General features: G+C 39.7%; 1 protein-coding gene across 1 annotated transcript in view; it reads left to right on the top strand.

Annotated features, from left to right (window-relative positions):
* Window positions 1–17,501, top strand: part of LOC140232180 (uncharacterized) — a 48,682-nt gene extending 31,181 nt beyond the window's left edge. Inside the window, exons 4-12 of the mRNA XM_072312319.1 lie at window positions 2,747–2,875; window positions 4,390–4,517; window positions 6,600–6,687; window positions 7,702–7,835; window positions 11,589–11,673; window positions 12,063–12,187; window positions 13,411–13,560; window positions 14,643–15,916; window positions 17,056–17,501. Coding sequence (XP_072168420.1) covers window positions 2,747–2,875; window positions 4,390–4,517; window positions 6,600–6,687; window positions 7,702–7,835; window positions 11,589–11,673; window positions 12,063–12,187; window positions 13,411–13,560; window positions 14,643–15,916; window positions 17,056–17,501 — 2,559 coding nt within the window. The remainder of the gene's footprint in view (window positions 1–2,746; window positions 2,876–4,389; window positions 4,518–6,599; window positions 6,688–7,701; window positions 7,836–11,588; window positions 11,674–12,062; window positions 12,188–13,410; window positions 13,561–14,642; window positions 15,917–17,055) is intronic.
* The last annotated feature ends 271 nt before the right edge of the window (window positions 17,502–17,772 follow it).

The following is a 17,772-nucleotide window of genomic DNA, read 5'->3' as shown; positions in this document are numbered from 1 at the left end:
GCTGATATTCCACGCATATTTCGCGCGTTGTTCGTATTTTTCCCCGTTTCTGATATTTTAAGCGGATGAATTGTACTGTACAAATGCTTGTGAGGATTGTACGGTATCGAGTTTGTATACATTTTCATGTCATTGTGACTATGTGCATGTGTGTGCAGTGTCGGAAGGTACGGTGCCAGCAGGGAGGTCCACACCTCCCTGGTACACGGTGCCAGTGCAGTGGCCGTGCCGCACCGTATATCGGCAAAGTGTGCGTGTTTTGTAGCTGTCCAGGGTCCCCATCCCCTGGTCTGTCACGGCGATACATTCTATTTTGAAGAGAAAATGAATGCGCTTTTCCAGCAAATGTAGAATTATTAAATGAGTGTATCTACAAAATAAATAACTTTTCCACGGATTCTGGTTTGTCTCGTATTTCTGCGGGATACTTTTCTTCACGATGTAAATTCACGGACACAGCCGTGAGTGGTATCATCTGTAGTGTGTACTGTTATACAATCATTCATCATCCAAATAATGAGTGATTATCAAATGTCTTTTTAGAACATGAAGAAACATCTTTAAACGTTTAATGCTAGAATGCCATATCAGTATCATTTTGACATCCATCTGCAATTGTACAAGCCAGTTTCCAGTTGAATATGCTACAATTGTACTGTGAAGAACTGCAGATATACATACCAGCTGTGTGGACACAAAAAGTCACAAACACCAATAAATAAAGCAGTGTTTTGAATATCATGGAATTTATTTCAGTCGTACATTTGTTGAAAGACATGTTTTATACCTGTTTCAATTGATAGCACAATACATCAGAATTGCAAGAACACTGGTATCAGAAAAGCCATTACAACACTAAATACCAGTATTAAGATGGTCATTTTCCCCTGACATCTGTAGTGGAAAGAAAAAGCAAATGTATTTTTGCATGCATGAAGTTTCATTTCAAGTATGGCACATATATCTATTTGTTTGAAAATGCACAGAGTGCAGGCAAGACGTACACTTGGGACATGGTCTCATAACACAGCTACCAGAGTGATATTTCATTTCATAAATTGAATATAGAAAATTGTAAAGCCCTCTCTCGTTACCTTTCTCAGAATTACCGGACGAGAAACACATAGGCCCTATTTCTTTCATTTTGACGATCCTTGAAAAAATAGTAAGATATCAAATAGTAAGGACCTCCCTCATCGCCTTGCTCAAAAAACCCGGACGAGAAACTACTTTCTTTTTTTACTTGGCCTAAAAGCTAAATTCTCACCTCGACCAGAACTGTACACATCCTTTAATCTAGAGTGACAGAGAGAGAGAGACAGAGAGAGAAAGGAGAAATGGAGTTTACTGTACCTCTCTGTGGCATGTAATTGACATGAATAGAGGTCACCCCTTAGCCTGCTAATACAAGAATCACAGACCGAACGACGACAACATCAGACTTTTCATGAGCAAAGTACTTCCAGTATCCTACCATTTTCAGCAATGGCGTTCAGCATTCAGATTTATAGCACTCCTGTCTTTACGTCGCCACTGACAGTAGCTGTCAGGCTAATGCACCTGTGCCCACTGTCAATTTAACTGTTAAATGCACTCAACCCAGATACTCATGGTTACCTGCATCTAAAAGGGATGATATGATTGAAAGCTAAATGATGGGCTGGAGAAGAGCTATCTGCCATAATACCAGCAACTTAAAATGTAATTTCTATTGGACGCGAACAATTCGCATTTGTTGATAACAATAAAGCTTAACATGCCTCACTGCTCTCCCTTACCCCCCCCCCCAAAAAAAAAAAAAAAACCAAACAAACAAACAAACATACATTATACAGTCAACCTTGCTTAAAGGGATCGTATAGATTTGGATGAGACCTAATTTCAGGTTTCTACCATTTTTTGGTGAGATAATGAGAAACCTCTTATGAAATATGAAAGAGCATGTAATTCCATGAGGAATTCAACGTTTATTTGTGAAAATTGGTTTTGAAATGGCTGAGATATCCAAAACAGAGCGATTCTAATAAAGTGTGGGACTACATTTCATTACAATCGCTTTGTATTAATTTGTTTTTGGATGTTTCAGTCATTCCAATCCCGATTTTCATCAAATAAACTTTGAATCCCTCTTAAAATGGTATGCTCTGTACTTTTTCATAAGTGGTTTCTTGGTATCTCACAAAAAGTTAATAGCCCAATTCTCATCTCCACCAATACTGTACCATCCCTTTAAGTCGTCCTCGCATTAAGTTGAATAATCGCCTAATACACTAAGTCTTTTCAAGTGCTCTTCTCTTTATATTCTATCGATTTTAATCCCTCATAAGTTGAATTTTCTCTAAGTCAAAGCTATCTCTTCAGTCCAAACAGATTTGACTTAGGCAAGGTTGAGTGTAATTGTTTTAGAGCAGGAAGAATTGTGTGTGTCTAGAAAAGACTGGTGTGGTTACTAAAAGTATTCAAATCCTGTGCAATACACAGCCTGTGACTAAGTGAGTTCAATTGTGTATCAAAGTGTTCAATGTCCGGTAATCTGGTGATGAAGGGGCAATATCTCTTACCTGTATTTCATATCTATTTTTTTATGATCTTTTTTTTTTTCAGTCGCTGAGTTTTTTTGTTCCTTTTTTATTGTTGTTGAGAGCCATATGTTCAAACTACCGAGCAGAGTACTTATGCCTGTATTGCCTAGTGTATAAATGTCTGCCAAATAATTTGTTTTACTCTCTCTATTTCTTCCTCATAGGTTGGGTCATCAAAAGCAGATGCTAATTCAAACCAAGGAGAATTGAAGCACCTCAACTCACCCAGATTTGTCTTTCCGAGAGACCAACTGAACTATGTAGATGAGCTCGGAAATGGATGGTTTGGCAAGGTAAGGTGACTGGTCCTGTTGAATTTTGTTGTCGTTGGCAGGGTTTTGGTGTTCCACTCTGACTTTAAGATAATGGCAATTCTGTGGTATCTGTTGTTGTTTTGATTCAAACAAACAAACAAACAAACAAACCTAGACAAGCGACCCTCTTAGGATTGCAGTAAAGAAGAAATTTGTGTAGAGGCTGTGCAATGTTTTTTCATTGTGGGTGGGAATGTGTGTGTGTGTGTGTGGGGGAGGGGGGTTGTTCGGTTTAGAACATGTTTGGTCAAGGGGCAAAATACACTCCCCCTTCAATTGTTTGTTTGTATGTTTTTTAAAGAGTCAAACAGCAGCATATCTATCAAAAAGCTGAAAGGTAATAAATGGAGCAACAGCTACAACTACAACAGGATGTCATGTGGGCATTTATTCACTTAATATCATTTATTGGTAAAGTTTTATAACCTGCTTACAAAATCTAAATGCAATAACATAATAACAAATGATGCTCCTGAAGTTGAAGCTCTTGAATTCTAGTCAGCAGGAAAACACATAACTATGTAGGTATGCCTGGGGGGTGTTTCATGAAATTTTTTGTCGGTGATTTACACCGACAACTGTTAAAAGCTACTGAAATCCTTGCGTCTGATTGGCTGATAGCAAATTTGTCGGTGAAAACCTCCGACGAACTCGTTGATGAAACGCCCCCCTGGTAATCATTTGAATTCAGTCATTTGCAGATGTGTAGAGGAAAAGTGTAAAAATGGTTTTTTAATCAAACAAATAAAACCAAAGAAACAGATCAAGAGAAGTTAAAAAAACAAAACAAAACACAAAGTTACATATCATATTGTGTGTATAAAAGAAAGATATTTTTGTACTTACCAGCAATGTGGTATCTCTGCAAGTCACATGACCATGCTGTTAACGTCAATAAATTCTCTTTCGTTTTGTGAAATTGTGAAGGTGGGGGGGGGGGGATGGCGGGGATGGCCGCTCGATATCAAGTGCACATACAGTATCATGTACTGACTGGTGCACATACTCCAAAGTTCAAAAGACTTCATCCTTCACAGAATTCTCACTGTGCACGCTGTGTGTGTGTCTGTGTGAGGTCTGAGACGCAGAATGAGATCATGAGTTGGCCTAGCAATGTGATGACTGTAAAGGAAAGCCATAGAATAGCCTTGTTGCAATTGACAACAAAAGCCAAAGTATGTGTATGCATATTAAAGCATTTGGGACTCCCTCCAAGTAAAAGCTGCTGCGTATCACCTTTAATAGATATTTCATTTTGAATGAATTTTTAATTATCATGTATCATTCCTGATATGATTATCTGCTGCAATAATTTCTATAAAATAGTAACTTTATGCAACTCTTTAAATGACCATTTCAATAAGCAGTTAATCATCGATCGTTACGAACTTGTTCTAAACTTGTGAATCTGTTCTATTCCTTTTTTTTTCAGAGAAAAAATGAAATTTGCATAATTTGGCATAAATTTGCATAAATTTGAATGCATGGTGCAGGTGTTGCAAGGAGAGGCCCACAGGCTTCACCAGGGCATGAGAAAGACCAGGGTGGTGATCAAGCAGCTGAGGGACACGGCCAGTCCGGAGGAACAGCTCCTCTTCCTTCAGGAGGTACAGCCTTACAGGTGAGATTAACCCAGCCACACCCACATCCACGCCCACATCCACGATGTGGCCCCACCCCCTTCTTCCAGCAGTAGGTCTGGTTGGTGTGAGATGGGATTGTAAGATTGCCTAACAATCATAGGAAGGCTTGGTTGGCATAGCATGACAGAGATTGAAAGCAGCAAGGATGAGGGGGGGGGGGGGGTAATGAAAAAAGAAGGGATGATAGAAATAGATGGATCAATTGTTAATGTTATTATTACATGTATAATTGTTATCATCTTCATAGTTAATATCATCATTATGATTACAACTGCTGCTGCTACTACTACTTCTACTGCTGCTACTCCAAATACTATCATTACTATGGGTATTACTATTCATACCATGGTAGTTTCTTCTCACTGATAAACTTGTGAACCAGTGGCAACTAGCAAAATTAACTTATACTGTCAGTGAAAGGTGAGTAAGATATAGTGAAGACATGTCACTCACATTGACAATGCACAGTCTACACCTTTTAAATGCGGAAAAAAAAAATGACATGATATGACATATGATCAGGCTGTTATTCTATTAAAACGAGGATACATCGATCATAAAGTTGGTATAGCTGAGCTTGACTTTCACAGGATAAATGTCAACATGCTGGTATGTGTGTATGGCTTGTGTTACATTTATTTCTTCTTCTTTTTTTCTCTTGGAGAAAGGGAGACTGCGAGTTGTCTATGAGAGTAAGATATTGCTGAGTGCATGTACAATTTCCTTCTGGCGTAATTATTTCTCAGATGTTTTTCCCTTAAGTTGCTCCTCAGAGAAGTGTTGTTATTGCCGTTTGCAAGATTAAACGGAGCCCTGCCTTGGTGGGCAATTTGCTCCCCCCCCCCCCCCAAAAAAAAAAAAAGAGAGAGAGAGAGAGAAAAAAGAATGTGGATCAATATTTCACATACAAAAAAAAAGGTTTATATAGTATGTTCTAGATTAGATTTGCCTTGTTTTGATGAGCTGCACCTATGAAAAAGTATTTATTTATTAACTTACTCCTCATTCAAATTTAGGTTTAGTGTCAATAAGAACTGCATGCATTCAAAAACCAAAAGGGTATAGGATTATGGAATTTAGACATCACTTACCTACTCAGGTACAAAGTACAAAGTTACGCCTTTCTCGTCAACGGGAGGATTGAAGACCCTCCCATCGACACCAATGAGTTTCTGTCATTCTGAGGGGGAGAGCCAATTCCTATTGACTTAGGTTTAGTTTCATGTACAACTTCTACAGACAGGGATAGTGTCAAAAGGAAGGGGAGATAAAAGATCAGCATAAAGTGTGAAGACAGTAAAAGAAAACAGCCAGCCAGGAGTAAAAGAGGTGTCTGGAGACTGTTAAGTTGTGTGAATAATAAATTGACTTTCGTAAATAGCCATGTACTACTGAGTAACGTGGAAGAGGACAAGAACTCAGAATCAGGCCAACCACCCAAGACATATAATGATGGTCGTGGGTGTGTATTCATCAAAGGAGGGTTCTCTATTGTAGCTTGGATACCAAAATATAGTAGAGAGGCTAGATGTCTTTAGTTATCAGTCCTTGGGCCTGTTTCATAAAGATTGATCAGCAGAACAATCTTACCATTGATGCGATTCAGAAAAAGTTAATGTTCGATTTGCTATTTAATCTGTGCTTTAAATCAATCATACAAGCAGAATTGATCTTACAGTCAGTTCACAGAGTTATGCTCAATAAATTGAGTGTAAGATGAATCATAGCTCTTTTTAAAATAAACTCCTTTGGCTCTTATGAGTGTGTCTCGCAAATTTTAAGGGTAGTTGAATGATTATGATGTAAACATGGTACTATAAATTATAATGCTTTTGATTTTTGTTCTTTTGCTGGTAGTACTTTTTCAATCCAGCCTTTCCAAGGATTCCTGCTCTTTCAGTTTATTCCCCCCCCCCCTCCATTTTACATGAGCTGTGAGTAGATAATTTCAGAATCTCATACTGCCCCTTGACTATCTTTTTGATACCAGATGAGCTGGGGCATCATAAATTTGAACAAAATCATATTATTTCAATGGTAATTTCTATCATTTTGAACAGAGAAGTGAATCACCCCAATGTGCTGATGCTCCTCGGCCAGTGTATCGAGACCATCCCACTGCTCCTGGTCCTGGAATACGCTCCCTACGTAAGTACCGGTAGGGGTTCTCATCAGCCAAACAGAGACAGAGCAAACACCTCGGTTAATATAGTTACCCAAAAGGTGTTAATGAACTTTTGAGCTTGTCCATCAATGATTAAGCTTGTGGCGAGATGTCTGCACTCAAGTGTTGAATGCCGTGTGAAATAAGTTGCTCCTTGCTAATTGAAATTCCTTCTTCGTGAGAAAGAGAGAGAGAGAGAGAAAAAAAAAAAACTCAACAACTTAATTTTTTTTTTGGCCTCAACTTGCATGGTTACAATGTTCAGTGAAATACAATTTGATGCCTATGTCCTCCACTCCATGATCTGAGTTCATGAAAAAATGTTTTTGTTTTCTTTTTTTCTTTGTGGTGAAGAGTACTTTCAAACTAAGTGTACTATTTAACCCTTATTTGCTGATTGACCCACACACTAGAGTGTTTTCTTTGCCAGTTGGAGCAGGTGTCTCAACACGAATTGCCAACGAATGGAGATTACATATAAATCCCCTATTCTCTATTGTATCACCATGGTTTTCCTGTTCAACTGAAGCGCATTTCTACACCTGAATGGACTCGCTAATCTTCAGTGCTGTTCAACTAGGTCAAGTTTGGATGGATTACTGAATCCTGACAAAAAACAAAACAAAAAACAAACAAACAAACAAACAAAGAAAATCCAGGCAAGTTAAGCTAAATGCCTGAGCACATATAATAGGGTTACAGAATCTCTTCAGCATTTCCACAGCATATTCTTGTGTCCAAGATGCAAAGGAGCCACACAATGTATTTTTAGTACAAACTTTTTTTCTAATTACTTGTTTCTTGTAGTTTTTAGAGTGCTTTGTTCTTTTAATTTCCTGAGTACTTGTTTTTTTGTATTCATGCATTGTGGTATTTAAACCATCTACCAGTGTAATGAGCAAAGAAAAACAGAATCAACTAGCATTGAATAACACTCTCCTGTTCTTCCATACCCATCAAATGATATTATCGTGTGCGTTATTTTTGACTGTCTGTAGGGTGACCTCAAAAGTTATTTGCGCAAGAACCGTGGCTCGATAGATGATTTGGCACAGAAAGACATCCAGCTGCGCATGGCGCACGACATCATTTCGGGTCTGCTCTGGCTCCACCAGGCTGATTTTATTCACATGTAAGCCACCACAAAGACTTCAATATGCTATCCTCACTTTTCTTCTTTTTTCTTACTCTTATGTTGTTTGCAGAAAACTGCAATTGCCTTAGTTGTACATGTATTTAGCACACACACAACACACACACACACACACACACACAAATGCTCTTGAAAACTGCTTAGCCAATAGTGGCGAACCAGTGGAGTCAAAAGGGGGATTTTTATGCCTCCGCCAACGAAGTGGCCGGAGGCATTATGTTTTCGGGTCGTCCGTCCGTCCGTCCGTCCCGTTTTGTTTTTGTCGATATCTCAAGAACCGTGTGGTGGTTTTGCATCAAACTTAGTATGAGGGTATATCCTTGGGGGATGATACTTTGTGTGGATTTTAGGGTCACAGGGTCAAAGGTCAAAGGTCACAGGTTATTTTGTGAAAAAAAAATTGAAATTTCATGTTTTTCTCCATATCTCGCAAATGGTTCAAGGTATCTTCATGGAACATAGTATATATACTTGTACCGATGGGCAGTGATTATCTAGGGAAGTTGGGGGTCATGGGTCAAAGGTCAGGGGTCAAAGGTCAAGGTCAACTCCTCAAAATATAACTACTTTCCTTATATTTATGCAATGCCTGAAGGACTTTTTAAAAACTTGATGTATGCATGTATAACCCAATATATATTCTGTGGGAAGTTTCTTGCCAAAAGGTCAAAGGTCAAGTGAAAGTGCTAAATTGCACTTTTTCCTCCATATCTCAAAAGTAACTCAAGGTATTGTCATGAAACTTACATATTTATGCATGTTCTACCTAACAGTGATTCTCTTTGGAACTGTGGGGTCAAAGGTCAAAGGCCAGGTTTCGATAATACTATTTTACCATTTGATACTGAAATTATACTTTTTCTCAATACCTTGAAAATTGCTCAATGCATAAACTTGTAAAAGGGTCAAAAGTCAAGTGAAAATCATCAGTTCCCCCAAATACCTGCACTCTGACGTTTTAATCATTCATCCAGTTGAACCTAGTTCTAGGAAAGTGAACATTCAGCACATTTGTGGCAAACCTGTCATTTTAATATTTTGCCAATTGTGTGAAACTGTCATCACACATTGTCAAGACATTGTACTATAGACCTATTAGGAGAACCATGCATTATGGCGGAGGCATACACCAGTCGCCGTAGCGACATTTCTAGTTTATTCCATTGTTCTTATACTGAAAAGTTTTTGGTACTGGACAATTATGGGGATCTGAAACCTTCTCCCCCTCTAGAAAGGGAAGAGTTTTGCACAATACAGTTTGGAGACATGTTGTGCAATTCCCATGCCATGATTAGCAACAAGTTTGGAGAGAGGGGTTTTTTTTTTAAACCACAAAGTTGGAAACAATGAACAACAGATATTGCTTAGTTGCCATGCCAGATTGCAGCTGTACGTGTGAAATGAAGATATTTATTTGCACAACGAGCACATAGATATTTCAAGACACGATGGAAAGAATCGTTGCACAATTGCCATACCAGATTTCATCTGCACAGGTGTATATATAATGGGAATTAAAAGCTGCTTGGAAACCCCGGATGCATTGAAATTTTGTCAAACGAATTGCTGCAGGTATAGGGCTTTGTCAATCTTGAATTCTTTAAATGTAAATGTACTGTGACAGTAGAAATTATTGGTCTTTTTCTCTTTTTTCGATACCCTAGTTTTGTTTGCCCCCCCCCCCCCAAACAAAAAAATATATAATAAATCAATGAAAATCATTCGAAATAATTTTGGTTGTAGACTCTTAACACCATAGCACCCTAATAAATCTTGCAGTGTCAAGCTCATTTCACCGAGGAATGCAGGAAATATCACTGTATTGATTAGTTGAAGACGGGTCCTGAGTATACTTGGGCAAGGGTCTATGGGAAATGTGTGTTGTAGCAAAATCAGCCCATGTAGTGTGTATGGCAAAAATGAACGTAAAGCTGCAGAATTTGCAGATCACCGCGTGTGTTGACCTGAAAAAGGTCTTTTTGGTTAGAATGGAGGAGAAGAGAAAATGAGAAATGTAAGAGAAGGCAAACATGAGAAGAGAAGAAAAGATTGGAAGGGAAAGAAGTAAAAAGTGGAAGATATTGGAGTGGAGGAAAAGAAGAAGAAATGAAGGAGGTTAAGGTATGTGGGTAGAGGAAAGGCGAAGTAAGAGAAAAGTTGAGCAGAAAGGAGGAGAAGAGGTAGAAATAGAAGTAGTCACAAAAGACTACAGGTTCTCCTGTCTTGATGAAGTCCTAAAAAGGATTGTTGTGGAAGAAAGGAAGCATGTAGAGAGAGAGATCAAAGTCTTTATTGACTACTTCTGCTTCTACAGTTGTACCTCTTCTCTTCCTGTCTTCTCATCTATTCTCCTACTCTGCCTCTTCTCCAGCAAACATACTTTACCTCTTTTACATCTTCCTGTTTTCCTCCCCTCCACATTTCTTCTACTTTTTACTTATTTCTCCTTTCCCTTTCTGCTTCTCTTCTCATTTTTGTATTCTTTTACCTTAGTTTCTAATTTCCTTACTCCTCTTTTCTCCTCAGCCAGACCTTTCAGGTCAACGCACATTGCAAACCCCAAATTCTTCATCTTCAATTTCACAATAGTACTGGAGATCAATCTGCCGAGTGGGGTGATACAGGGGTGAAATTAAATAGGCGAAGAAGCTTCTGCATGTTTTACATGACCCCACCCCCACCCAACATTCTTGTACACATATACATGTACACATGCACACATACATTTTTTGTACACACCCACAGACATGCATGGCATGTGCACACACACAACATATGTTGATCAAGAGCTAAAGGGTTAATATTACAGAACCTATGGAGCCAAGTCACATGCTTATTGTGCCAAACATGTTGGTGCTTGTAGGAGCTCAGATCTGCCAGTCAACATAAAGCTATTTCCTGGAATGGTTTCCAAGACATGTCTTTAGAATCTGTACAGAGGTGATACAGGAATATAAAAGCCTAGGATCCTCAACTCAACAGGAAATAATTATGTCTCCTCCCTAATGATCGTGTGTGTTAGGGGTGGGGATGGGGAGGAGTTGAATCCTCAATGTTTTTTTTTTTTTTTTCAGTTTTGAATGTGACTTAAATGTAAGCCATTGTAACTGCTTTTCATCCATTTACTGTCGTCTGTCTCGATTTTATTGTTTGTAGTCCACATTTATTAATTTTTTTTTTTTAAGTTGCTCATCATACACTGTATGTTCACCAAACTTTGCAGGAATCATTCTATGCCTGTAAGACCCAAAACTCTTTCAAATTTCGATGATTGTGTTCTCCAGATCCAGAAGTAGTTTGGCCAATTTGTGTTGAAACATTGAAATAGGTACATGTAAGTGATAACAGATGTTCCTGACAATGAGAGGCAACGGTGGCTTAGTTTGGTAGCTATGGATAGTTGAGAAGATGGGGGTGGGGCATGATGATCCAAATTCAATTCTGTCCCCAAACCCTTGACTTTGTGGATTTCCATGTCTTCTAGATTGTGAAATGTTTGCAAACAATAATCAGGGAGCTACAACTTACCTGTTCATTGTAGATCCATGCATTATATTAAATCATGTATACAGAGAGTTGATGGAAATCGTTATGGACATATCAGTGGTCACAAGAAATCGGCTGAAAGCAATTGCTCTCAGTTGTGCAATTTGGAATATGTTTGTTAAACTTAATTGTATCTGTATGGACTAGAATAATTCTTTCTTATTCAAATTCTACTCATGTTTCCAGTGATCTTGCTGCTAGAAACTGCCAGGTCTGTGCTGACACCTCAGTCAAGATTGGAGATTATGGACTAGCTCTGGAGCAGTACTCTGTAAGTATCAGGATGGGCTGCAGGCAGTAATGTTCTGCTTGTGCAGTCTCTACTGATGAGAATTTCTGTCCCTGTGCAGTTACTGGAAAAGACGGGATTCATCTTAACCTCACGGGCATAAAGAATGCGAACCTTCACTGAGTGGGACTGATAATTATTGTAAAGGATGTGTTTTATCTATTTACTGATTTTGGTTTCATTGTGACAGGGATTAATGTCTGTATTAGTGTGTATCTTCAAACAGTTGAATAGTAAAAGGTTGTTGAAAGACAGACTTAGTGCAAAGAGCCTTGTGTGCTCAGTCATGCTCAAATTATCCTTTAGGTAAGTGGTATGTGTAGTCTCGTGATGTATGAAAGAAACTTGTATTCATTACTGCACACCTTCAGGAGGATTACTACATAACGAGAGATGGACGCCATGCTGTCCCGATCAGGTGGCTGTCACCGGAGGTCATCGAGGTCGCCGGCGAAGACATCCGGCCAAAAAAGATCACCAAGGCGTCAAATGTCTGGTCAGCGATTTATCTCATGTCCATAGAACCCATTTACTCTGGCTCTGACCCTCTCCCAGTCTGTAAAGACTGTAAATAATTCTGAAAGTGTTATGAAAGAAATTACTACAGCCAGACTGCAGTGAAAGCAAAGCACCAAATTAGTAAAAGTGTTACTAAAATGGCACAAATCCAACAAAATATTTAAACTTGTTAAATGTATCTTTCATTTAATGTAAGTGTTTTCAAACTATCTGAAGAAAATGCATATTTTATGCATGATGTTTCAAGCAAAGCAAGGATGGACTGTTTTCACTTGCCCTCCATTACAGAGAAAGATATTTCCTTTTACAAACATTCAAGGAAAATTGCACAAACCATTTCTTACCAACATCACCCCCTTTTCCTTGTAGGAACTGTTATATACAACTTAAGTCTCTTAAGGGGATCGTGGTGTGGTGTTTATGCCAAATGAATTTACTGCCCTGTTAATTCTATAACAAGACAGCTTCCAGTGTATTTTCTTTTAATAGCAGGTACAGTACATACTTACTGTATGTGACACAACATATGCATTTATTACACGGATGAATATTTTTGTTTTTTTTCTTAATTAGTTCAAAGATAATTGAATCATCCTATTTCATCTTACTATTGTTAGCATTTTGATTCAATTTTAAAACTAATTACATGTCCTTGGACCGTATGTTCCCAAAAAAATTACAACGGGACCTTCTGCAATGATAACTTTAAAAATAGTGAATCACTCCACATACAATTTCAGGGTATGAAACTATAACTCATTGCCCACATCTTACAAAAAACCCCATTCGATTTGATTCTGTGGTTAAAGAGAAATGAGGAATTTTGTAGAGCATGGCAGGAATCTCTTCCCTCCAAGTTCTGTCCATTGTGTTCACAGTCCAAGAGCATCCAATTGCAAGTGCTAAACTTGGAAGAATCAGACTCATGACATGCTTTACAACAAGCCACATTTCTCTGTGACGGCGTAACCAAATTGAATGAGGTTTTCTGCAAAATAGAGCTAAGATGTTGTATTTTAAAACCCTGAAGTAGCATTTAGACAGTTTAATCATTTTGGGAGTTTTCAATGCGAAAATCCGATTGTAATTATTATTTTTTGGACATGCTGTAAAGCGCACATCTTATCAGTGCTGTGATGACTTTCTGAGGAAACTTAGAAATCAAGGCTATGTTTTCATTTTGGTTTTGCCGCTCCGCAGGTCCTTCGGAGTGATGATGCTGGAGCTGTCGACGTGCGGGGACCAGCCCTACCCGGACCTGAGTGATGAGCAGGTCTTACGGCAGGTGGTTGTGGAGCAACAGATCAAACTGGACAAACCCAGCCTGAAGATCAAATATGCAAACAGATGGTGAGTCCTGGTTCTTCTGTTTCACAACATATGTGCGTTATGGTCCTTATCAATACTGTAAAATGAGGAATGTTCGCTTGCATTTTAATTTCGCAAATTTTGTGAGAGCCGAGATTCGGAAAATTAAAATGCACTAACATTTCTTTAGTCTACACTATGTGCATTGAATGCCACTGGCAATCTGCTAAAAATTTCATGCTGCAAAAAAGGCAATAGGCTGCAATTCGCGAAAATTTCATACTGCGAATATATCATTTTTTACAGTAGTTTTCTTTTGCCATTAGTCACAGGAGATGGTGAAATACTTCCTTTTCTAGATTTGTGTGTAATGCAGGTGAATATTGTACATTGGTCTCACCTCGCTTTTGCCTTAGAATACATGCACCTGCATACAGAGTGGCTATCACACCATAAAAGCCTGTAAGTTTGTCCCCCTGGAAAAAAAACTAGAATATAAACACCTGTGACCTGCTCCATTTAGCGATTAGAATATATTGTAAGATAGAATAGTTGGTGTGTCAAGTGCAACTGCCTAAGGGCTCATGGCTGGTTGGTTGCTGTTAAACTGCTTTCATGGTAAACCACATTAATCATAGATTGCAATTTTTGTTGAGTGGTTTGTAAAAGACCCTGGATGTCACCAGGCAATGCATTTATATCTCTCTATCCAATTTTTTCTTTTGTTAATTTGTGTTTAAATGGCAGAATCATGGCCAGCATGATCCTAAAATATTCATCAGCGCATTTTACTGTCGTTTATGGGTTCCCACACGCTACCTCACTGCCTTTCACTTCCCAGTTTGCTCTTCTTCTTTATGTCTTCTGTATGTGTGGAACATGATATGGGGATAGGCATGATGATGTGGACTAACAAGAGATGGACATTCAGTTAGCCTTTTCCATTTCCCAGGCAGCCCCCTCACCTGTATGGAAATCTTATCTTCTCACGTAATACAGTGTACTATTCCTTGCTATTGTGTTTTGCTGGTTATTGATATGCTGAATTTGCCATGTTGCAAAGTGTCAAAGCCTTAAATGATAGTCTACAATTTCCAGTCTTTTTATTTTGATTGATTCTGCAGGTTTGAGATAATGATGTTCTGTTGGCTAGACTGTGATGCTAGACCCACTGTCAAAGAGGTGCATGAGCTGCTGTCCCATCTGAAAAAGAATGTTGACCGGGTAGACATGGAAGATTTTGAGACTCGCTGGAATGCACTGAAACCAGCCATGGCCAATCAGAGCTCTTCAGAGTGCAGCGAGGCGTCCCAGGATGCCCAGCGACTGGAAGAGGCAGGTCAGGGAGTCGTAGGGGTGACCCTTGACCCCATTTCAGCTGGTGGTCCGCAGCAGGACCCCCTATCCGTCATGGGCGGAGATCTGCCACCAGAGCAATCCATACAGGTCGTCAGTGTTGATGTCACACTCCCCTCATTTGGTGACAATGAGCCCGAGGATGCAGCCAAATCAGACCCGCTGATGATGCCAGCATCAGAAGAGCCCTCAGAGGCATCTCTACTGTCAGACAAGATTGTAACGAGCGCCGCAATGGACTTGCAGCAGCAAGTGCCTGTCATGGACGAGGTTGTCGTCAGCAAGACAACTCCGGTGATCCATGCAGAACCGCCTCTCCTAGGCAATGAGTCAGTGGAGATAGGATTTGGAGATGCTCTGGACACTGAAATGCCAAAAGGTGAAATGCAGTTGAGCATAGACAGTATGGAGCACGACACTAGTGCAGAGGCTTCCTCAAAGACTCCGGAGTTCTTCTCCTCAACTGAAGACCACCTTCTAGTGAGTGCCAGCACCCCGTTCGCCTCCTCACAGACAGCTGGTGATACCAGCTCCTCCTCAGATGCCTACAACACAGCCTTAAGCAGCATGCTTGATAGTGGCGACAACACTGTCACTTTCACAGAGTCTTTCAACACCAAGTCTAGCAATCCCTTCAGTGCCGCGGAATCCTCCGATCCGGGGGTCTTCGCCTCGGCAGTTGAATCCGCAGGCGATGCTTCGAACCAGGACAGCCCTGACTTTGCCAACAGCAACGGGTTTGGGGAATTTGAGAGCTCAGACCTCTCATTTGGCCTGACCTCAGGGGAAGACAGCTCCACAGTGAAGGAAACACCTACTCCGGGCGCAAAGATCGAATACGGAGACCTCCTTGGAGATTTCTCACAATCTTCCTCAACCCTCTTCAACACCCCAACAAACCAGCCGTCAGATACATCCATTAGCTTCAACATTGACGTTGAGACTCCTGCGGTTGCTGAAACGTCCAATGATGTCTTTGCGCCAAACGACTCCCCCATCAAGGAACAGTCCCTACAGAGCTTTGGGGCTATCACCCTGGAAGGTGAACAAAGAAAAAAGTTTTGATTTAGTATGCATGCCCCATAAAAATGTGAAATAGAATTGAAATGTTCTGTAATAGTACAGTTCACTCCCATTATAAAGAACACAGTTATATGAAACTCTTGTTGCAATAAAAGTAAAAGTTCTGGCACCAAAATTATTATCTATATATCTTTATATACTTTATTCTTTGGCTAGAACACAATTTCAATCCAACAAAGGAAAACTGCTGGTCCCTTGGACTTTGATATAATGGTAGTTCCCTGAATAAAATTACAAGCAGTTATTTTATTCAGCATATGCTTGGAAAATCTGTTCAATTCTTTGACAGATATTTCCATGATATTATGGTAAAAGGTCCCTCTGTTTTATAATAATTGTTCGAGATTGGATTGACGATCTTAAATTCTTTCCCCAGTAATTTTCAAATTGAGTCAAATGTAATTCCAACAAGTTTCACTGATGAAGTATTAGTATCTCTTTTTTTGTTTCCATTACTGCAGAAGCAATAAAATGATTCCTTCTATTGAAGGCTGCATACCTTCACTAAATCATAAAATATGAAAGCAATGGAAAAAGGGAGAATCTTTGTGAAGAGGAAGTAATCATCAAATCAAATGGAAGAATCGAGCCAATGTTGCCTTGCAGATGCCAAGCGGCAAAGCAATGTCATAGACTGTGTATGGATTCTGTGAAACAGGAAATTTTTGCTGTTTTGACATTTTCATGCAATTTGCACAACCAGAAAGTACATGTAGTGTGAAAATAAAAGTATGCAAACATTTTTGCATGCCATGCGTTCCACCGGTCAATGTCGTTGTTTCCCCGAAATTGAAAACATGCGAAACTCAAGACATTTTTCTGGCCAAGTGGGAAAAATTATTCACACAAAAATATCCACTTAACAGTAACAGGAACAGCGATGTGGCAGTGTATGTTCAATAGTGTTGCACGAACCAAAGTGACACACTTCATAGCAAATATCTCTTTTTTTGGCAAGATTTATAATATATGTGATTTTCAAAGTGAAAAGAGCAAATAAAGAAACAAACAAGTTGAAACAGAATAAAGTGTATGGATATTCAAATAAAGTGTATGAATATTCATCTATCTTCTCCCGTCTCTGCTTCATGACTGCAGAACAAAAACTGGATCCCACTCCAACCCCAGTGAGCCCAGACCATGAGGCACTCCCGCAGGGCTACGCAGAGGTCAACACAGCAGCCAAGAAACCCTTTGGTATGACCATGCTGACCGTCTCGTCGGGGAAGAAGAAGAAGTCCATCGAGATCCACAAAGACGAGGAGGACGAGGACGAGGAGGGGGGTCACTCTTCAGCCAGCCAGGTCGCCGTGACGACGGAAGGCTTAGAGAGTTCAAAGGTTATCTTAGACTCGGGGGATTTGATGGCGAGTGCGGCATCGGGGGACGCAGGGGCCAACCTCTTGGACTTTGAAGTCCCCAGCATGGGACCCGGCCTGACGTCTGGCTTTGGGGACATCGAGTTTGAAGTCAGTGGGGACGGTCAAAATGCCCATGTGGTCCAGTCTGTGTCGACTGACTCCAGCATTCTTGACGAGTTGTGAGGCTTTTTTTTTTTCTTCTTTCTTTTTTCTTGTCATAGATGCAGTTAGGTACTCTTGTGCCTGCCTGTGTGTGTATTACGCAATGCCTTATGCCGGTAGTAAACCTACTGTTTATTAGCATCAGCGATGAGAAAGTGAAGTTTAGTTGTGAGAGAGAATGGCAAGGTTATGATCATTCGGGTATGATGGAGCAAGCTCAAATCTCATCTCATTATTGTGTCTGCCATTTTGAATTTCATATGAAAACATGATTAACTGCAAAATATAGTTT

Source organism: Diadema setosum, chromosome 8 (genome assembly GCF_964275005.1).
Source record: "Diadema setosum chromosome 8, eeDiaSeto1, whole genome shotgun sequence".
Classification (NCBI taxonomy): Eukaryota; Metazoa; Echinodermata; class Echinoidea; order Diadematoida; family Diadematidae; genus Diadema; species Diadema setosum.
This window is presented reverse-complemented; position numbering and strand designations above follow the sequence as displayed.